General features: G+C 46.9%; 1 protein-coding gene across 2 annotated transcripts in view; it reads left to right on the top strand.

The window, feature by feature from the left end:
• The window catches only part of LOC126543849 (saccharopine dehydrogenase-like oxidoreductase), a 53,747-nt gene that overhangs the window by 5,611 nt on the left and 24,456 nt on the right, over positions 1-23,680 (top strand). For both annotated transcript variants that reach the window (XM_050190980.3, XM_055062387.2), the window contains exons 2-6: positions 9,520-9,626; positions 13,544-13,624; positions 15,111-15,240; positions 20,285-20,334; positions 22,158-22,300. In XM_050190980.3, the coding sequence (XP_050046937.1) occupies positions 9,520-9,626; positions 13,544-13,624; positions 15,111-15,240; positions 20,285-20,334; positions 22,158-22,300 (511 nt within the window). The remainder of the gene's footprint in view (positions 1-9,519; positions 9,627-13,543; positions 13,625-15,110; positions 15,241-20,284; positions 20,335-22,157; positions 22,301-23,680) is intronic.

The raw sequence follows: 23,680 nt of genomic DNA, 5'->3' as shown, positions 1-23,680 counted from the left end.
CGCGATCGCGCTTACACTTGAGTGCATTGGTCACAAGTGAAGTAGGTTGCTGCTTCGTGGCAAAAAAAAAAGCAAAAAAAGAACTCATCTTTGAGTGTGATTATAATCAGCTGTACTCTATATGAAAACATTGTAGGGCCATTTTTTTATGTTTCTGGGCTCGTGTTGTACGCAGCAGGGTTCAGACACGGAACCACCAATCGCAGCTAAGCAATGTGCCCCATCAGCGCACTTGAGCAACTTCGCGAAGCGCATTGAATTTTTTTTTTTACGTCTTCGCTCTTAGACGTGGCTCTAAGACGCAATCATGAAATGCAGTGCTTTACATTACTGCACAACGACCGCAGAGCGAAATGGATACAGGCATAAAAAGAATTGTGGGAAAGGATGTGATGTGAACTCATCTTCCCCTACCTGGCATTGAAAAGAAATAATGTTCAGTTTTAAAAACGTAGAATAAAACAAGGTGCAGCATAAATATACCTGACAGTTGATTCTACATCTGTAGGTTATGCACTAGACTAGAGCAAAACGAGAACAAGGTAAAAGCAGGAGCCGACGTTCCGACAAGGGGACTTGTCTTTTTCAAGACCTCGAAAAAGACAAGTCCACTTGTCGAAACGTTGGCTCCCGCTTTTCCCTTGTTCTAGTTTTACTCATCGTCTTGAATTTCCATCCACCGTCCTTGCCCGCGTGTTCCATGCACTAGATTTTGTATTCAATCTCCACATTGCCCAATCATATTTATTATGCCTAATTTTATTTGCCATGCGGGTTAACTTTGGCCACCACGCAGGATTTTTCAGTGTCGGAGGGCTTGTGGACTAAATAAATGAAAGGGTATATTCCCAGCTCAGCTAGCCCGACAGCAGTGGTGCGCCCAAACAATACGCGGAAGGCAATGGCACAGGGGCGAGAGGATGCCGCAGCTAGACAAATATGAAGCACCTGTTTGAGTCAGGCAGTAGCATGCGCCACCTTGCCAAACTTGCTTGAGTTATTACGGCTGACAGGTGATCGTACGGCGCAGGAGGAAAAGCGAAAGGGCGAAGACCGTTTGCGCGCTCTCCACACAATTCCCGTGAGCGCTTTCGCGGCTGTTGATGGCGCATCACGTGCCAGATAATGGTCTGGTAAGTATTCAGCGATGGTGGTTTCGCGCAAGCGGTAGCGTGGAAGATATAGAAGTATTCCGTTAGACAGTACTAGATAATACACGTTATGGCACGGCGAGTAGTACTGCTGTCTTCATAGGCGGGGTACGAACCAACAATTCCTTCTCGGTAGAAATGTGTTTCTTGCGTACTGATTGCTTCGCAAAGGCAATTAGTTCATTGCCTGTGCTCACATATTTTGGTTTAGAATCCCACCTAGTCTTTGGCTGTACGTATAACCGGTGTTGCTTATTTTCATGCGTCGTAACGAAAACAACGTGCGATGGAGAGAGAGAGAAAAAAAAACGTGCTTTGGTTTCCCTCTGGCTGAGAGAAAGCGGCCGCATATCCAGGTCCGCCAAGTGGGCGTGGCACACCCACCCGGCACACGGCGACGGTGTGAGCCGGCCACAGTCAAGGTGAACAGCAGATTGCGTAACAATGTATAGGGGCCGGCGTTCGTCAAACTTATATGACACGTCAGGAGGCAGCGCACAGTGTATCGACGACACGGCGCAAGGTAAAACCTGGGTTGCTACTACATCTGGAGACGGGGCAATATATATATATATATATATATGTGTTGGATAGTAGGAATATATGATTGCCTGCGATATTCAAGTTTTTCAACAAGTGGCAGTGCGTTAAAAAGCTGACTCCCTTCAAACCACCATATAAGCAAGTGCCACCGAGTTTATAGTGAAAAAGGCATTTGCCAATTTCCGTTAATGATTCTTGTGGAAGCCATGTTATTAAAAGCAAATTATGTCCCCCTTGCCTAGGAACTCCACCGAAAGAAAAGGCCGTGCTCGCTGCCTTTTTTTGTAAAACTTCTCGATAGTCTAAAGAAAACGACAACAACAAAACGCAAATAAAACGACCCTTTAATATAGAGCGTGTTTCAGCGAACACTTTCAAAAATTCTTAAACATTGCCTGTGGCAGAAAGCCAAATTCTAGTTCCTGAAGGGGTCTGTTAAAAGCGGCGGACAATACCTGCACAAGAAGTTGAAATGCGAAATTGACTCATTAACAGAAATATCACTAATCAATTTTTAACTAATAACGTTATGGCCCATATTGTAATTCACGAATTCTAGCCGTGCAGTTCGGAAGGCGGATCCACTTGGAACGAATTTTCAGGATGACACCAGTTTTCAGATATTCGTTCCCGAAGTTTACAAAGAAATACGTTCCGATTCCACCTACTTTTGCACTTGCATGTAGAAAATGACGTTTAGTTAAGAGAGTAACTGGGAATTAGTGTCTCGAAACTGCTGTCTTCCCGAAAATTCGTTCCGAAACGATCCGTCTTGTGAACTCCACGGAAAGAATTCCTAAATTGAAATATGGGCCATAAAGTAATTAGTTACAAACCTAATTACTGAATTTTTGTTAATTACTCGACTATGCATTTCAATTTTGTTTTGTGCAAGTAACAACCGCCTTTTCAAGTAGACCACTTCTTCAACTGGAATTGTGCTATCTGCCGTAAGCAACCTCTAAAAATTTTTGAAAGTGTTCGTTGAAACACCCGCTATATTTCGTTGGCTCGGCCGTACCAACGGCGCCAATTTGTTTTTCGTTATTTTGTTTTCCTTTACATTATCATGTCAACATTTCAGTTGCAGCAACAAATAATTTCCCCTGTTTCCTTGTCTTAATTGTCTCTGTGCTTTATGTTGCCTTTTACTAACGAAAATCACACACTCGCGCGCACACACACACGCACACACGCACACGCGCACACGCACGCACACACACACACACACACGCGCGCGCGCGCACGCGTACACGCGCACACGCGCACACGCACACGCACACACACACACACACAGAGTACGATTCAGTACTGTCCAGTACTCCCCAGTACGATTCACTAGCGCGTCGAAGTGCCTTCCGATTGGGGCGAAATGCTAGTACGCTCGTGTATTGAGCTTCAGGGGTGGAATTTAAAAGTAAACTTGGGTGGTAAGCAATAATCCGGAGCCCCCAGCACCGGCGTCTTTCAAAGCTGCCGTTTTCTCTTGGACGTTGAACCTCACCTATCAAACAACGGAACGGGTGTCAAAGGAATGGGCGCTGTCAGCGCAAGGGAGGATTACTCGGCGCGATTAGAATTGGAAGTTTGTAGCAATAGGACCTAGTGGGATGACGTTATAGACGCGGGTAACAGGAGCTCGCTGGCTGAAGCCATCATCCGACAAGTGGACGTAAAATAGCGTGATGATGAATCAGCCACAACTGAATGTCATATGCCATGCACGCCCATAAACCAACATTCTACAAAATGTTAGCGTATTAGAGACTACTGGTTAGCATCATGCTGAATACAATACCAGCGACGGCTTTCCCACGAAGCTGTTGATATCCGTTGGCCATCTTGTTTCTTTCCTGGAAGGAGCTTCAAATTTGGCAAGTCAAGTTAGCTCAGAAGCAAATAACACGTCTCTCGCATTTTGTCATTCATCACGAGCAATAAATTTGGCTTGGTTTTAGATCCAACAATGAGCTAAATCTATTTCCGGTAATACAGTGGCGGATATAACGTAAAATTATTCCAATCTGTCTCTCCTTCATTTCCTTCATTAGCCCTCTGCGATTGGTCAAAGATTTTTGGGACCATGCCGCAACCTCTGCGTCCTGCCACAAGACGCCAGGAAAAACCTCCAGAGCCCCTCATCTCAAGATTACCTGTACACACTGATAACGCATGATTAGGATGAAGAAGAAAAGAAACACTTCCTTCCGATTCTACACCTTTGTCACCACTGGCATTGCGCGATTGGTGGAAATGTTCTCGGCCCACGCTCATCTCGCTTGTCTGTCATGTGACGTCAGAAAACAGTGGAAACTCAGTGCGTCAAAGCGACACGTATAGGTACTAACGGTCGATCTATTAATATTCCGTACAAAACTGATTCTTTTTTTTTTTTTTTCAGACGGATAGCCAGATACCTCCCTATTCCGGAAGGAATGGAAGTTGGCTGTCGACCGATAGCTCCAGGGCTGGCTACTCGAAGCTTGCGGCAAAAATTGATTTCATTGCGCATAGCAAAATTTTTTCTTAGCAGTCGAAGGGTGCCTAGCCCTTCCGGCACGCATACGACATCGCTCTGCAATATCCTCTCTAAGCATCACACCGCGAGCTAAGGAAGGGGAAGCGGACGAATCGCCGACCCCGATTCCTCTTCCTCAACCGGTTATCCACTTTCGGAGCGCTAGCGCGGCCTCAACGAACCCCTCTCCTCTTCTTCGAGCTCCTCGCCTCTCGTCGGCCAATTAGATAAAAAAAAAATCTCGTATTAGGCAATGCCATTCGCTTCGAAAGCAAATCAAGTCACGCCCTATATTTGAGCGGAACGTTTGCTTCGGTTGTTGAAACAACCTTGCAGCTCACTGCCCGTGTTTACGTCGGCGGTTACATAAATTTGGTGCCAGGAGATTGGAATAAAATCAGAAAGAAATACGTTTACGCTATAGCGGTCCCAGAGCTGTGTTTCTTTCCGTTAATTGCACTCTCGCCGTTTTGAAATGAATAATTCAGTAACATAAGTTTTTTGCGTGCTTCGCGTTGAATCGTTTATGCTCGTTGACGCGCCAGCCCGATCCTAAGGGGCATCTCTGCTAAATGCATGCGCATCACTCACGCTATCGAAGACGCCTCGAGCAAGCCCTCTCCTTGGAACATGTCACTTCACCAGAATACACAAAAGAGCAATAAGGAAGACGATGACGACGATAATGCTGCAGCATTGTTTTGGGACGACGACGACGACGACAACAACAACAGCAACAACAACATTATTGATAGCGCGTCTTCCACCATCCTGCTTCAAGCTGTCTTGTCTGTAGGGGAGCCAAAGTAAATGGCGGCCGCTTCATTGAACAGCGACTAAAATTTAGATCTAGCAATCTTGTAAAGGGCACTCCGTGCAGGTCACTAGTAAGTGGTTGCGTGAAAGCAGTACTTTGTTAATCATTATCTACCATCAACTCTTCTCCACTTGTCATGCCTACTACTTACTGCAAACTGATGAGGTTTAGGCCGCTTGATTTGTATTAACTTCGGCATTACGAAGGCCCACTCGTTCCGCATGGGAATGGGGGATACGTTCATGTGCGACTCTTGTGGAACCACCGAAAGGATTGCACACATCCTATGTATCTGTCTCCAATACGACGTTGAGCGTGAAGCAATCCGGACAGTATTGAACCAGCTGGACTCTAGACCATTTTCGGCAATGAAGATACTTGGACCATGGCCGTACGCGTCGATGGCACAGAAGGCCACGAGTGTGCTGTTGAAACACCTCAAGGCGACAGGTCTTGTGAACCGTGTGTAGACTCGGTGCGAACCTTCAACTGTGCGCGAAACTGTGCTCTCTCTCTCTTCATCACCATACCCTTCCCTCAGTGCAGGGTAGATAACCGGACGTGCGTCTGGCTAACCTCCTTGCCCTTCCTGTCTTCTATTTCTCCCCCTCTCTCTCTCTCTATCTATCTATCTCTTGGCATTTCAGAAAAGCCACTTCTTGTGCACCTCACGTGCTTTCTACTCTAACGTCTTATTCTTAACGTATTTCACGTCTGCACGAACTTCTACACGCCTCTTCGGCTATCAAAGCTTGCCCTCAGCCGTGCTGGTAGTGATTGCCATCGAAGGTAGCTACTCACTGCACTAAGATTCCCCTTCATGTTCATGCACAACCACACCTAGATCATTAGGAAGACGAAGCTGCATCAAAATATATACGCGTGTACGGACGCGGTAGAGTGTGCTCATGAGCTTATGTAGAATCATGACGTTGCATATGGAAACGCAAACGCGCGCTACCGATTTCTAAGTTTCTTTTTTACTAATAGCCTGTATATAGACATCATTGAAGTGCAATACCGAAGAAACGTCAAGAACGTGCTTTTGAGCGTCAAAGCGAGCGACAGTACAAAGTGTTTCTCGCGCCTGTTCGCGAACGAAACCTGAAGGCGACTTGGTAGAGCGGTCAGCGCAGCTAAACTGTTCGATTGAGAATTGCGCTTCGCTGTAGCTTCGGGACAGTCGACGTTTCTGTGAATTTTGTGAACAGCAGTCATGACTTTCTTTTTCGTGGCATTTCGCAATTGCGAACATGTAGAACGGCTGCAACAGGGACGCGTCCTTTTCGCCAGTCACTCAAGCGGGCTAGTAGCGGGGCGCAATTGCCTCATTAGTCTACTTGCGAGGAGCACGCGTTGTCACAATGTCCTGTGGAGAGGTGCCGAATGGAATGCGCTCTCTTCTTCCATCTGTGAGAGCGCGCATCAACTCTACGGAAGCGCAAGCTGCACAGTCATGGCAGCAGTGATGAACGCAACTTTAACTGCGCCGGTTGCCCTCACTCAGGCGCGCTCCACCGCAGCACAACAGCAGTAGTGAGAAAAGCGCGCAGAGAGAGAGAGAGAGAGAGAGAAAGAAGCGCGTAGGGCGTCCACGCGCCTGCGCACGCGATGGCTCGATTCGAGGAGGAGACCGATATGAACGCGGGATGTGGTGGAAGGTGGCGAGGTGTGTATGTAAATACGAGCGTGTCTCGCAGGCGCATTCACCGCAAGCAGCCTGCAAGGAAATTGTACAGCCCCAGTCGAGGTAAAGCTTCAGGAGGAAGCTCTAGCTCGGGGATGCCTATCTCAATACACGGGAAAGAAGAAATCGTTCTTCTCGGCAAACAGTGCGCCAGATTTGATGAGGTTCGTTGCATTTAAAAGAAAAATAAAAGTTAAAAACTAGTGATTGTCGAAAGCGGTTTATTTTTTTTTGCTGTTGATTTTTAGAAAAATTGAAAAAAAATTTCAATTTTTCAGAGAACTGAACTATCAAGTTTGCAATTCTATCTCGGCAGTGAAATAGATATCGCAATTCTGTCAATTGCATCTAATAGAACATCTAAAGCGGACGAATTTGATGTATTATACACAGTTTTCAAGCACACCACGAATATGTGAGCGGCACTTTTGCAAGACCTTCGTGAAAATTGCCACAAATTGACATAAGGCATAAAATTAATACATCAAATTTGGCTGCTTTGGATTTATGATGGATGGAGATCACAGAACGCAATATGTGCTTTTCATGCAGAGGGACAAATTGGTAAACATGGGTCTTCGAACTTTTTTAACACTTAATTAAATAAAAGTTAATGTAAGAAACCGAGGCCATAAAGTAAAATTACACTTTAAAGGGTCACTAGAATTTAACTTGTTCTCTGAAATGCCGCAAATTTCATTAAAATGGGCCCAATTGTTATCCGAGAAAATCATTTCTGCGTTTTAGATGTATTTGAATTGGCGGTGTTGAAGTTGGGGCCGAGCTGAAGCTTCCTCTTAAATTACGTCAGGTTACATCCAACGCATCTTAACGCGAAACATCCCGAAACCTGTGAGAAACGTCGGACGTACAACCGTGAGGAAAAGTATACGGACCACAAGGTCACCGAAAAGAAAACGGATTTCTTTTTATCTAAATTAATTTGCATGAACTTAAATTGACGCGTGCAGTGGAAACTTCGCCAAGCCAAGTTTGGACTGCAGTCCTCAGCCCGCAACCTTTGGTCCGTTTTCAGGACCTCCGCAACACAAAGCTCTTGCTTCCTTATTTCCTCTTCTCTTTGTTCTTTTTTTTTAGCATCTCTTTCCTATTATCTTTTATTCCCCTTACACCCTTTTCCCCAGTACAGGGTAGCCAGCCGGCCTGAGAACTGGCTAACCTCCCTGTCTTTCCGTCTATTCCCTCCTCCTCCTCTCCCGCCGCAACGCGCTGCCACTGCCTTTTCATGTAGTAAAGCTTATAAACTTCTACTTCCATCGTGCTAAAACATTCATGATACAAGTGTAATGCACAATTTTACAAGAATCCTCGGTTGATTTCTTTAATATTTATGGCTGATTGTTTGGTAGATAGACGGTTCTCATTGTCTCAACCTCACAGCGCGGCTATCAGAGACGCCGCGGCAGAATGTTCTGTATTGTATCATAGCAGCCATCCTACTCCACGTTGAAGAAAATCGAAGTAATAAAAAAATTATGGGGTTTTACGTGCCAAAACCACTTTCTGACTATGAGGCACGCCATAGTGGAGGACTCCGGAAATTTCGACCACCTGGGGTTCTTTAACGTGCACCTAAATCTAAGTACACGGGTGTTTTCGCATTTAGCCTCCATCGAAATGCGGCCGCCGTGGCCGGGATTCGATCCCGCGACCTCGTGCTCAGCAACCCAACACCATGAGCACTGAGCAACCACGGCGGGTAAATCGAACTACTTAGGTCCCCTTGCGTTTGTTTCCATTATAATTCGGCCACCGCGGCAGGGAGTTCAGCAGAACATCATATACAAGTAGCCACCGTAAATGGAGCTAAGTCATGCCGTTTTATTTCGTATAAGAACCACCTGGGTTCTCTTCCTAGAATTTGAGGTTGCTGATTAGTTCCGTGGCGCAAACACAATCCGTAATTTAAAGACGTTTGCACGGCGCAACATTTTTAAGGGCGGGTTACGCGACCCCGGAAAAAGCAGCCTATGCATTACTTTTCATTGCATTCTTCTTTAGTCATAAGAAAGTTATGCAACATAATTCTGAATTCCGGGTGTACCAACTAACTTTAGCCAAAGTTTAAAAATATGCGAATGCTACGTAGCTCGACAGAACCAAGGTAATCTTGTTTGCTGTCGATTGGAGATACTCAAACGATTTTTTTCATGTCGCCTTATTAGGTAATTAGCCTTAATTAGTTAACTGCTCAAATTTAATAATTAGGTGAAAGGTGTCAATGAGAAAATTGTAGAGCAACATGAAAAATCCCGATACGGCTTACCGTTGCTCAATACGTGCTACATAAAAGTGTTTTTCTGAGCGTGAAAGAAGCCCGCGACTACGCGGAAGGTGCCTCGAGCGGTCAGTCACGCGGCAATTTTGCGTGCATTTCTGCCGAGACGTACCCGTTTGGGTACCACTGGACCATGGCAACAGTTGCGGGCATGCTGCAAAATTTTAATATTCTGACACAATACGGTACGCTCATGCAAAGTAAACGCAGCGTAAGTTTGTCCTCGCGGAAAATGAAGAAGAACATGAAGGAATGTAGCTAACGACCTGCGGGTACACTCAGTGCATTTCACAGGGCGATATCAAGACCAGGCTTACATTAAGCACAGTGAGAGCGCTAACTCTCAAATATGACACGAGGCGGTGTCAGATTGCTTGGACCGGAAAATGCCCATTCATGTAAGCGATGGCGTATGGGTATATACGACACGGTAAATTGATACGATACGCTTCTAGCGTAGCCATGTAAACGCGGCTAATAATGTGTCAACATTGGGGCACGCAGATGATGCCCTGGACAGTGTGCCTATCATCGTGGCTGACGTGGCAGACGAGGCCTCCCTGTTGTCCATGGCACGGCGAACGCGCCTCGTTCTCAACACGGTTGGGCCGGTAAGTACTGCAGCGACTAGTCAGCCAGTGCATGTATGTGCAAACCGTCCCTGATTGTTATTGCTCTGCGTCAAGGGATCATCGCAAAAGGCATGCGACTATAGGTGTGCGCACCTAGAATGTCCAGTGTGTAAGCTCTCCATGCATACAAATTTATTAATGACGTACACGGCAAGTACAAATTTATTGCTGCAGTAGGAACCAGATGGCATCCAGTGACAGACTCGAAATGACACCCCCCCCCCCCCCCACACGCACAGGCGCGCGCGCGCGCACGCACGAACACGAACACATAATAACATTTCTATGTCTCTTGCTTTTAATCACCATTAGCCTAGCAACTCATCCATCGTCCATCAGCATGTTTCTGGCCGTTTAGAACACGACACACTCAACTACAAACGATGCCCACTCATCTGAAATTTGTCCCTATTTCAGTAAGTTTACTGCTTTAATCACGACACACCTTAATTGCACGCATAATCTGAGAGCTTTCTCAATTGCGCGTAGCGTCCAGGTCAGAAAAAAAATGAAGGACGCATAAGCTTCGCCTTTAAGAGTGGAGCGCGATAGCATTCAAAGATCCCCGACTGCTTCTCACGCTTACCGGCGACTGCGGCTTATGCAACCATAACGTTTGCCGGGAAGCGATGGCGGCAAACGCTATGCACAAAAGCGAGCTTTCTAGTAGACACGCATCCTCTTGCGTGGGCCGCGTATGTGCGGAGGCGAGCGCCATCTGGATGGTGTTGCAAGGAACGGAGCGGGGCGCGCCGCTCTATGACTGAGAGAAACGCTCAAAAAGAGGTTCGTGTTTGAGTTTACGTGGAACAGAAAGATGTTTTCTTGTGTATTCAACTTACAATCCTACGCTATCATTTCTGTAGGTTGTGTGTAAGTAGTATTTTGCAATTCTTCTGGTGCATTTTACTTTGAGAAATTTAAATAGTTCAGTAACCCCTCTGCGCTACACGGAGGCCCTGCGGGGTCGGGAATGATTTTTCACTCACCAGACGGCCGGCGCCGGACCCCGACACCGTAATTTGTGCTGCGCGGATTGCTAAACGCTATCGCGATAAGAAAACGTATACCCCAAATAAAGAAAAGTGATTAAGAGCCCGGCTCCCACTATCGATAACTAGGGCTGCAGAATTGTCGCCCAAATAACGTATGTCAAAGTTCAGAAGGATCGAATATGTGGATATGACACCTATGTATGATTTTGACAGCAGCCGTCTAAACAGGGTGCCAGTATTAGGTATTGCACAGTGAAATAATTTGCTATTGTTAAAGAGCACGCTTTGAAATAAGGGTTATCAACTTTAAGTTTTATGGAATGTTCAAAAGTCGCCTCTGGCAGATGGCATAATTCTTGTCCTTTATCCGGATTATCCGAATAGACCGACATTACTATCACGAGAAATCGAAACACACATTCAACTAATAACAAAAATCACTAGTGAACTTCTGAAATGATTTCTTTAAGGCACTATTTCAATTTAGAAATTGTGGCCGCCGAGTTATCAAGACGTGTCCACTTGAAATAAATTTCTAGAATGATACCAGTTCCGTGATATTATTTCCCAGAGTCTGGGACTAAACACATGGGCGTTCCAGTTATTTTCGTGCTTCAATGTATCAGAAAGTGTTTTGTTTTAAAGTAAGCGGGACAACAGTGCATTTTTACGGTGCGCCTAGTGGCGCATATCTCCAAACTGGTGTCATTCCGGAAAATCATTCAAAATGGGTACGCCTCTAGTGGCCAGTCGCGTGGCAATATTGTGTGCATTTGCGGGCTGCTTTCACGCTGCGAAAAACTTTTATGCAGCACGTATTGACCAACAGAAAGCTGTATCGGGAGTTTTTCATGTTACTTTACAATTTTCTCTTTGACCCTTTTCATCTAAATATAATAATTAAGAAGGTAACTAATACTAATTGTGTAATTAGTCAACATGCGAAAAGTAATGTATCTCCAAGCGACAGCAAACAACGTTACCTTGGTTCGGCCCAGCGACGTGACATTTGCATATCTTTCAACGTTTGCCTCAAGTTACGTGAAATACCGTGCATATTCATCGTGAGCACCGTGTAATTTGAACTGTCCTGTGTCGTGAGCTCTACGTCTTACCCGCGGTAACGTTGAACAGCAGTAGCGAAAGAAAGTCACAATTTATACTTCTGTACCAGATATTTACGAAACGCAACACTTACACGACCCTTCGAGCGCACCATACGTCGCAAACAAATCACACTTCAGCAATTTTCCAACAATATCAAGCAAAATGGCACAAGGTAGAAAGCAGTCATGATAGCGTAGAGCGGTGGACACATCACGTTAACTGTATAGTATTAGGTACGTGAAGCAATGCCACTTGCTGCCTATATCTACTCTATTTTACTAAATGTTTGACTGAAATCCAGTTGATGTAAACTTTCGTCCATTTATTTCCCATTTCTGCGATCCCACATTCATACATTAAGTTATTCTTCACCATAATCAGGAATTGAGCTTGCAGGCGACAGGCGAGCGATTCTTTGTGGCCACGGGCAAGATGGCAGCATATCTTCGCGGCGCGGGTACTAGGATATTGTGCCCTGTGCTTTCGAAGTTCTCAGACAGTACACCAAACCAGGCAGTCCAATTGTTCTCGCTAACTATTTTCACAATGAAACAACTTAGTCAGCGGCCAGGCAAAATATTTTATTGCTGTTAACGCGCTAAAATACTCGAACCGCGATAAACGAAGCAAGAATACGGGGCTCCAAGTGCCCTTATATCTGGCGGGGTCATGGGGCAGCATTTCACTTCAAACAATGTAAATAAAATCAAATATTACACAACAGAAGAAAAGACGCACTTTTCGGTCACTTTAACAAACTAAACACTGGATCGTCGCTAAAACCTAACGTCGCTGAGTGAGCTTTGTTCTCGCATGCTCTCGTTGTTCTCGCATACAGCCACAACAAAACAAGTACGTTCTGAAAAGGCGAGGATAGACAAAAACGCATTTGTCGGGTACACTGGCTAGCCGTTACGTGTGCTATAACAAAATAAAACTAAAGCCAAATTTAAGACCCATATAACTCGTGGTTTCACAGAGAGCAACGTATGCTGACATGTCGGAACTGTCCGCCTGAACTTCCTTTGAGACCATTACAGTTTTGTTCTATGTCATGAACACATGAAAGGTATCGGGTAAAGTAATGCGTCGTGTACTCTCTCTAATCTACTTGAAAAGAAAATGACCCGCATCTTAAGAAAGGGAAACGAGTAACTGATAAGTGCAGCTATGGGTTTTCACGAAGGGCAGCCATTTTGAATATAGTGCTGGGCATCAAAGATGCACCGCTGACAGCGCGTCGGGCGTTATGTATGCAACAAACGCCGCGTATGAAAAACAAAAAAAAAAAAACACCTTAAATACTATTTTCTAGTTTTTGCATGCTATAACAATAATTTAAACGGGCGTATTTTAGTTTTGGTTCGATTTATAGGCTGGAGATCAAGAACAGAACATTTCTGGTCTTTTAGCACCTATGTGTTATAGAGCAGTCTCAGAAATTTTCTTCAGTGGTAAAGAAAATTTCTGTAATGTTTCTTAAAGCTCTTTCTTTAGAATGTAAATTGAAAGATTAGGCTGCTGCAATTATGAATTCGTGGTTACGGAGATTACGTCAACTCTTCAGTCTTGGCGCAGGCGATTCAAATGGAGGAGCGGCAGCGGGAATTTCCTCTGCAATTGTCTACTCAACTAAGCCGCATATTGGCGAGCATAAAACGATGGTAGACTTCTAGACACATAATCTGTCGATCTAACTCAACCTTATAATTTTATTTGGTGTCCCTTTAAGGCTTCTTGCGCATGTGATCCTCTTGAAAGAAAAAAAATATATTCTTCTGTTTCTTGCTTCAGTACCGCTTCTATGGACGTCCGGTGGTAAAGGCTTGCGTCGACAGCAGCACACATCACATTGACGTCAGTGCAGAACCACAGGTTAGAGACATTGTTTTCCTTTTTTCGCGTAAGATATTGGTGTTTTACCATGCAAGATTTTGGTGCATGGCGCAACATGACTGACCAGAATTTTCCCATTTTTGCTTTTTACTGTGATAACAATTTTAAGGACACTCCAGACGAATTCCTACCATCGGCGTGGCTGTTGGCGTTACCCTGAGGTTCCATTGACGTTTTGTGCTCCAAAGTTTCGTGCAGCAAACGACACTGCAAATGAGAGCTTCAGTTTTGCCTAGTTGGTGTTTACTGCATATCCTACTTACCCGTAATAAATACGAAGACAGCGGAAGCAAACACGTACCGCCCGTATCGTCACTTTGTGCTGTCTTCTCCTGTCTTGGTCTTTCTTAGCGGTCAATATGATATGCAGACACTGCAAAGGAAAGCGTGATGCAGTTGTATTTCAGAGACGGTGAAACGTTTCCTCCTGGACACTCGGTAACTCTCCACCAGGCCAGTGTCCGAAAACCTTCAATGCTCTCCGGCCAGAGATGTTGAAATGCGCCGAAGACACGCTCAACGCTCGAGGAAGGAAGACTTAGCTTGACTGTTTTACATATTTTGCAGGCCGAAACCGGACAAATGGTGGAAGTAAACATGGATGCTCTCGAGTGCGCTCTGAGGGCATAACGAGTGCTGCACTCGAAAAATCTTAGGATCTTGTTACACATACATGCACTACTGCTTTTAACCAATTATTTTTTTTCCCCCGATGAAGGGAAAGATACATTTCTTCGGTGCGGGTCCTGTTAATTTTGGCTCGCCCACTCCTCTGCACGTGGAGTCTGTCACTCTTTCCGGTGAGAACCAGTTTTCCGCGTTGTTCTTGGACGATGACTTCTCATAGAGATGATTCACCATCTCCGCAATGGCGCCGTTGAAAGTCCGGTTCTTTCGCTGTCGGTGTTCGGGCAACTCTCAACAGGCACGCGCCCTTATGGGCATGCGAGTGCGATAACCGCCGCAAACAGTTATCGCCGACACGTGCTCAGGTTACTCGAAGTGCGACAACGCATTTCGACGTAAACAGGTCGCTGCCCTCTTGCACAAAAGCTCCGGAATGTGCTTTTTGATGTTGAACGAATAGGCTAGCATACGCCTCGCTGGCCGTAAGTAACTATGTTAAAGAACGCACAATATTTTCTTTGTCAGCGGCATTAACCGATAGCATCGACCGTACTTGCCAGTAACCCAGTCGTCGCCGGGGGCTCTAACCTTTGTATACTCTGTCTGGAGACCGTGCCGTCTTCTGCTGCGCTTTCTGGTCTTCTGCATCGCGTCTTCAGCAGCGTCTTCTGCTGGAGCGCGAGCAATTCCTGAACAGCGCCTGAACTGCTGTATACTCGCGTCGGTGCACGGAATACAATGGTTGCGACTTCGCTCAAGCAATTGCTTGGACCCCCCCAAAAAAAGGGAGGGGGGGGGCATGCAGCAGCTGAAAATTGTACTATTCTCTTCGTTGCAGTACATGGAGCAGATGCAGCTTGAGTTTTACGAGGAGGCTCGAAAGAAGGGAGTCATGATCCTGAGCCCATGTGGATTCGCCAGCATTCCCGCCGAAATGTGCCTTTCCTACTTGCGGAAGCACTTCCAAGGTAGGGGGCTCATGGCTAGGCTAAAGATGTTGGTTTTTTTTGGGGCACAGTTGCACTGAACTGTGCCAGAATCATAAAATCAGTGAGAAACAACTCTGCACGTTGCCTCTTTCCTACTGCGCGACAGCGCAAGAACACTCATTTAGAAGTAGCGCTGTAGCGACACGAGTTTTACGTCGGCTGTCGACAAATCTAGATTGAATAGCTTTAGGCAAATCTCTAAGACTAGCACGCACTATACCGCGAAATGTAAACGTCGTAAATTCTTAACGCGTTGACTTAACAGCATTTAGCTACAAAACATGAGGGAAGCGCCTAGACTGACTTAGGACATGTTCACTCTAGCAATCCGGTGGCTAGACCTGCGCTGGATCCGATTAGACGGCGGCGAGCTCTGCCGAAAAAGCTCTCTCCACGCCCATCGGTTTCCGACCGATTTCTATGCCACTGCCGCTTAAATCCGTCGCCGCGGACTGACCAGAGCGCGAGTAAGAAACTTGAAATGTAATGGCCGAGCTCAGTATGGCCGAACTCACTCGAATTGCGCCGCGACAGCGGAACACTATCTCAACTTAGTACCTGTAGAACCCCATTTCGCGAGCTCGCAGCATAAGTAGCAGTTTGCTCGCATGACTACGTTTCTCGTGAATCCATCACCCATCGCTGGCGTCGCCTCTATCTTGGACAAATGGCTCTTTTGCTCCAGATGCATAGCAAAAAAAGAAGTGTTGCTAGGAGGCCAAGAAGTATCGCTTCTTCTGCCTCGGAACTTATAATCGCGATTGCATCACTGTCACGAGCAAGCGCCGGAAAGAAGTACGCAAAAGTGACGCGAATGGAGAAGTCGCCGCTCGCGGAGCCACCCGTGGATGCAAGTATAGCGCCTACTCGAGAGGAGACGGTAACAGTATAATAATCGAGTACTCTCATGTTTTTTTCTTCTTTTTTTTCTATTCGTGGTACCAGGAAAGTTAGTGGCAGCTAGTGCGGCGTGGTAGGTGAGCAATGCCGTTTCGGCGGCAAGGGAGTTCCGCTCGCTGTAAATGTCGAATACCCTGGTGTCAACGAGCGTGACCAATTCATGAAGAAAAACACCTGAATGTCCCCCATTTCTCTTTCAGACACACGCACACACGCGCACGCACGCACGCACACACACACACACACACACACACACACACACACACACACACACACACACACACACACACACACACACACACACACACACACACACACACACTATATATATATATATATATATATATATATATATATATATATTGTGTGTGTGTGAACGTAATTTAGCGTGTATTCACGGGCTTCTTTCACGCTCGGAAAAACGCATTTATACATTTATATAGCACGTCTTGAGCAACGGAAAGCTCTATCGGGTGTTTTTCATGTATCTCTGCATTTTTCTCATTGTCCCTTACATGTATTTACTATATTTGAAAAGCTGAGTAATTAACGCTAATTATGTAATCAGGCACACTGCAAGAGATAAATTGAATATCTCTAAGCGCCGGCCAACAACATTGCCTTGGTTCCGTCCTTGTACGTGACATTTTCATGTCTTTAAATCTTGGTGCATGACAGTTCGGACGTCCCGTATAGTGTAGCTTTGAAGCGACGGCGAAGAACGCAGTAGGAAGAACTGCGGATCACGCAACTCTTGTCGGGCGAATTTGTGCCCTCAAAATCTGGTCACACTCGAGCACAACTCTACCGGCAAGCACAGTCGGCGATCGCCGAATATCTTATCTGCGGGTCAAGCGCGTCCGCATTTTTATAAGTGACCCGGGGAAAGCGCCAACCTAATCACTGGTGCCCACAATCCAGAACTTCAGTTTGGCCTAGTCGATGTTTACTGCAACATATCGACCGCAAATAAAGACGGGGACAGCGGAAGAGAACACAAGAACGACACGGGCGGTAACTTTCAACTGGTTTGCTTACGGAAACCCGTGGCAATGTATAGACAAATAGAACATGCGCAGAATGTAGCAAACAAGAACACTCATTTGCCTAGGGGGGCAACCAGTTATCAAAGTCGAGATAAATCAAAATAAATGAAAAGGTAAATAAATCGAAATCGGAGATAGATTTTTTTGATAATTGTTTGCCCCGCTAGGCTGATGAGTGTTCTTGTTTGCTAGGTTCTGCGCATATTCTATTTGTCTCTATATTGCTACGGGTTGCCGTGAATAAAGCAGTTGAAAGTTACCACCCGCGTTGTTTTTGCGTTCTCCTCCGCTGTCCCCGTCTTTATTTGCGGTCGATATGTTATGCCCACACATCCGCCGCGCTGCCGCTATGGAGTTTCGCTGCTAAGCACGAGGTCGCGGGATCGAATCGAGGCCGCGGTGGCCGCATTTCGACGAGGGTGGAACGCTCGCGTCCCGTGCATCGAGGGCACGTTAAAGGTCCCCTGGCGCGATCGGCGGCTAAGGACTCGGCGTGGCCTGGGCCATTCGCGTGAGGCGAAACTGAATGCAAACTGCTGAACGCGCGTTTTGAACAACGATTTCCGATCGCGCCCTTGGTAGCCAAAATTAATCCGGAGTCCCCCCACTACGGCGTGCCTCATAATGAAATCGTGGTTTCGGTACGTGAAACCCCAGAATTCATTATTGGTGCCCGCGTGATTTCCAGAAAGTACTACGCAATTCGCATCGCGGATACAATCATATTAACGAATGTTCGGTGACAACCGACAACGGATAGAAATAGGGATAACACTAAACTTCAGATACGGAAAGGTGCCTCTTGAGCTGGGTGATAGCATTGCATCACAGATAGCCCGCCAAAAACTTTCACCGTCAAAAAATATATATACATATATATCCACGCACGCACGCGGACACGCACGCACACACACACACGCGCGCACACGGACACGCACACACACGCACGCACACAGAGAGAGAGAGAGAGAGAGAGAAAGAGCGTACTTCAGCTTTGTCGGGCCAAACGTTAAAAATATCTACGGATGTGTGCGTGAAAGCAACCAACTTATTATTGTTCACCGTACTATTTAGCAATTTGAAGGCTTCTACTATGACTCTATGACTTCTACTATGACTACTATGACTATGGTAATTATTACCAAATACTTAATGAAGTAACCGTTAAAGTATTAGCTTAAACGCAAGATCTTCAATGTTAAATTTGTAAAGCCTGTTGGGGAATGTCGAAATAATTTTTTGTGTGATGATAGCTGCGGTGGTTTTCATTTTACCGGGCTGTAAAGAAAGCGTGTGAGATTTGTTAGGATTGGGGGCTCAATCCCATCGCTCGTAACCCGTTGTCAAGATAGGAGTCGGGCATGAATTAGAAGGTAACTGGCCCATGCCGTCGTCCAACTTATCCACGCTGAGGACGTTAATGAATGGAAGGACTGCTTCTCATCGAGAAGGAGGAATATGGGTTTATTTACAGTATCTACATGCAGTTCATCAGTCTAGCATGACTGCGAGAGAAAGTACATCAGTCTAGCATGACTGCTTGAGAGAGTAAGTTGAGCAGCCCCACAACAGCGGTTTATAAACACTCTGTCACCCCTCGATCCCAAGGTGACGGAAACGTTCGTCCAGTCATCGCAAACAAGTCGCCTCTCTGCGAGGCGGTTTACACACACACACACACTCACACACACACTTCTTTGCGCGAGGTTCACGGTCCGGAGCTGACGTCAGACGGACTTCATAGAACTCGGGGCTTGTGTCAGCAAAGGTGCCTTTTATTGCCCGAGCTGACCCCCACAGCGCGGCCGGGTGCCCATTGTCTTGCGTCTTGGACGGCGCGTGGGAAGGGGCCTTCGTAGACGTTCCCGCGGCAACTCCCCCGCTCATAGCAGAACAGGTCGGCGTTGGTGGGTTCGGTAACAATATTTGGTGCGCCGATCGCATTCAGTCACAACGGCGACGAGGCTAGAGCGTAACGGTGGCGTTCCAAGAAAGTTGACGTCGCCATCGCAACTGGCTGGCAAAACTTGCACGTCAGCTGGGCTGTTCTTAACAGATTCGAGAAAGTACCCCGTGAATACGTGCTGGCGCGCAGTGACACCAGTGCCGTAAAACATGCCTTGAACGAACGATCGGTGCTGATAAATATTGGCAAGACTGGTAGCGACATCTTGTGACAGTTTGTCCAATGACAACGAGTAATTTCTTCTTTTTCTTTTTTATGGCATGATTCTCGTTCTGGAAGGAAAATAATAAAGAACTGTGTGTTCACGATTATGTCGCTAACCACGCTTTAAATATTATGGGGTTTTGCGTGCCAAAACCACTTTCTGATTATGAGGCACGCCGTAGGGGAGGACTCAAAAAATTGCGACCACCTGGGGTTCTTTAACGCGCACCAAAATCTAAGTACACGGGTGTTTTCGCATTTCGCCCCCATCGAAATGCGGTCGCCGCGGCCGGGACTCGATCTCGCGACCTCGTGCTCAGCAGCTCAACACCATAGCCACTGAGCAACCACGGCGGATCTAACCACGCTTTACACCAGCGGTTAAGTAAAATATGGAAGGTCACTGCAGTGTTTACTTTAAATGCTCTTCTTGTTGCCGCACACTGCTCAAGTAATCAACTAGCCTGCAAATGCTGCGTTTACTGACAAGCTTAAACCGCGTAATTACGAACTCACTGCGGCCGCTCCTCGCCTATTTTCACACCACCCTAATGGATGAGTATAGTGTGCGTGCGTTTGTGCTTAGCAGCTGATGTGTTTTTTTTTTGTACTCTGTTAGAGCACAATGGCTTTCATGGATGGATGGATGGATGCAAAACTTTAATGAAGGCCCTGAGGTACGCGACTCAGCGCGCTGCGGGCCGCTCTCACGTTGGGACAGTCAGGCCATGCCCGACCGCCGCATCATGGGCCCTCTGGACAGCCCATAGTTGCTCCCCGGCATCGGGGCTCTTGATAGCGGACAGCCACTTGTCCTGATTGATTTGCGAAATACCTTTGTTTATTCGCTGTCAATGCAAACCCATAGATTGCCTTACGTCATTTCCGTTTGGTCACTACTCCGCAGGTGAACTGGAAGAGGTTGAGTCCTACATGCTGATAAGGCAAGGTTGTCTGGTGAGTAACACTAGAGAACGTACCATATTTAGAAAGCTTCGAAAGCCTGGAATGTATGCATGCTTAGCCAGGGCAAAACGTAACGAAAGAACAGACGAAAAAGCATCTTTCTAAAAAAGAATGCATATATCGGGTCTAACGTGCAAAAACGATATCATTTGGGAACACACCATATATAGACTTTGGATTAACTTTTATCGCTTGCCCCGCTGCCCCGGTTCAGAATGTGGCCGACGCAGCCAGGATTTAAAGCGACTTCGACCTTTGTTGAGCAATGCCGTAGCCACTGCCTTGTTACGGCGGGTCCGCTCCCTGCGTGTCTTAGTTTGTGCGGGGTATTTATCCCTCGTATGTCCCGACAGAACCTGCTGTCGCGATCTGCATTTTGCACGTGGCTCGCGGCACATACCCTATGTATGTATACAAGCAAAGTGCCTCGGCGCAAAGCCCCCTGCGCGGCGCACGTCGTGGCCTGACGTAGGGCGCAAGGCTCTGCACGTACTCCGTGGTCGAATTGACATGACGTCGCATTACCCGCCGCGGTGACTTAGGGCCGATTTACGCTCGAGCCGCCCACCGCCGCACGCCGCACCGCACGCTTGCGGTTGCGCGAAAAATTGCACGCATCCAGCACTTGTGCACAAATTACCGTTTACATTGTGTACACAGTGTATACCTTACACATTGCAAACCGAAATTTGTGCACATGTGTTTGATACGTGCAATCTTTCGCGCGACCGCACGCGTGCGGTGCGGCTTGCGGCGATGGGCGGCTCGAGCGTAAATCGGCCCTTAGCGGCTGTGGTGTTGGGCCGCTGAGCAAGAGGTCTCGGGATCAAATACCGGCAGAGGAGGGAGGCCAAATTTTTTTATGGAGAGGGGCGAAATGCAATGAAGCCTACGTGCCGTGCATTTGGTGCGCGTCAAAGATTCACAGGTTGTCAAAATTAATCCGGAGTTCCCCACTACGGCGTGCACCACAATGAGATCGTGATTTTGGCGCGTAAAACCGCACAATTTACTTTTAATTTATGACGCGGCATATTATTCCATTATTTTCTATTGCCCTTCTGAACGATTTTTTTAATATAGAGCTGCCGCGACGGGTCAGGGGCCATAACATTCTGTTGCTCCGCGCGAGGTCGCGGGTTCGAACCCCGGCAGTGGCGGTCGCGTTTCCACGAAGGCGAAACGCAAAAAGTGCTCGTGTAAGTAGATTAACGCGCACGTTCGAGAAACCCCGAGTGGTCAAAAAATTAATTCACAATCAGCACGCAGAAATGATTCTGCACACGTATAACGCTTTGCTCTGAACCGAAGTCTTGGTGCAGAACCAGTGCTGAGTTTCTCCATATTATTTTGCTCGTCCGCCACTCGCGCTAGCGGGCTCATTTCCTCAGTGCTTGCATCTGGCTGACGTCGCGGAACGTTCTTACTTCTTCAGATCTCCTGAAGAATGTGCCTCTAAACGACAAATGTTGCACGCAGTGATTTTAATTGAGGCTTTAGGTCTATAGGACCAGCCCAGGAATTTGAATGAGTGGTGATGTCTCCTCTGGAAGAATTTTATCCATTCCAGCGCCCATCCTCACCAGGAACCGACGTTGCGGCGCTTACAGCTGCAGAACGCTATAACCAGTGATGCACTACTGTGGATCATCGCCAACATTATATCAGTTTTAGAAGATGCCGCCAATTGAAACGCTAGTGCACAAATGGGCTTAAAGGTCACACAAGGGTGAAATTGTGCCGTTCTCGTTTTGCAAGCTAGGGTTCGTCATGAGCAATCCCCAGTGACATCGCCACCGCAAACGTGTACGCAGGGCATGAAAGTCAACTTCGGCACTTGGCAGAGCATCATCCACTTGCTGGCGCACGCGTCTGAGCTCCGAGATTTGCGGCGGCGGAATCGCGAGAAGTTCCTCACCAAGCCGCCTCCGCAGCGCCAAACACAAGTGACTCAAAGGTAGGACCTCTGACAGCCCAGTTACACGGGCAAACTGTCGAGCAAGTGCACTCCAGCGTGCCGAGCGTAACTTTGGCGGTGCGCTGCGGCGCGAGAAGGAAAAATGTTCTTTGCAATTGGTGGCGATGGCGATCGATAGCGTGATCGTAAACAGCCAGAATAGTTTTTTGCTGTTTTACAGCGAAAGCTGTATATGGCTAACCTTCCGTAGTCTCTTCAGCGTCCGGCAACAGAAACGGACGTAGTAATTTCAACCAAACCCATACGGGTGCAGTGTGGCAGTGCAGACGTGAAATTGCGGAACAGATAATAGTCTTTTAGCGTGTCCGCTATTCCGGCAAACCGGGGCGGTTTGGGCGGATTACCGGATGGTCGCGGGCGTAAACGTGAGCGGCCAGATTGCATGGTGGCGTTAACTTGTGGCGCAAAGCTCAACCACCTAAACACAGAGCCAATTACTATATTCTTCTTAGCTGGGGTGTAAGTTTTCGACAGCGGCGTGATTGTGAACACAATTACGCCACTGCCGAAAATTTGCACCAGCAGCGAAGCAGAATAAAGTAGGTTACTGCAATTTTAGTTCTATGTTTGTCTCATTCAGCTCTACAGCACTAGGCGGCTGCACCGCTCCGGCCGCTCACGTTTACGCCGCCGACCATCCGGTAATCCGCCCAAACCGCCCCGGTTTGCCGGAATAGCGGACACGCTAAAAGTCTCTAATAACGCTCGCCGTGAACGATAGCGTGACGTCAAGGTTATTGCAGTACATAAGCAGGAGAGGTATCGGCGCTATAAACAGCTGCGTTATCGGTGGGGCGGACACGTATAGTTAAAACATCCGAAGAACAACATGCGTACGAGGAGCGCCTGAGCGAACAGCAGCGAGAATGTAAACTGCGCCGGTGCTAAACGACAACCGACAAAGAACGACGTTCCCGCGAGGCTGAACGAAAACGACAATCGCGAGCCCGGGTACTTCCGAACGAGCGATGACGCGAGATTCTCAACGCAAAAAATGACAACCATTCCACTCGGTGTAGATGGAATGGCAGCGAAAGCACTTTGCTCTTCGTTTGAGAGCTTCGACTGTCAGCTTTCGCTGCCATTCCGTCCTCACAGAGTGGAACAATTGTCATTTTTGTCGTTTGTTTTAGTGTGGCTCACTTTACTACCTTGTAACGTTAGCAATTGGAAAAAAAATTATTACTCCCTAATCGACTTTCAATATTTCTTTTTTTTTTACTCATAGCTAACGAGGCTACACACTCGCCGACGATTGCGCTCTGCAGTGTCACTAAGCGTTCCCGTGTGGCAGCCTGCATGATACTAGCGGCGAAGTGCACACACTGAAAGGATACTGAAATTTGCCCGAGTGACAGG

The sequence above is a fragment of the Dermacentor andersoni genome, chromosome 10 (assembly GCF_023375885.2).
Source record: "Dermacentor andersoni chromosome 10, qqDerAnde1_hic_scaffold, whole genome shotgun sequence".
Lineage (NCBI taxonomy): Eukaryota > Metazoa > Arthropoda > Arachnida > Ixodida > Ixodidae > Dermacentor > Dermacentor andersoni.
Note: the sequence above shows the minus strand (reverse complement) of the source record. Positions and strands in the feature narration are given on the sequence as shown.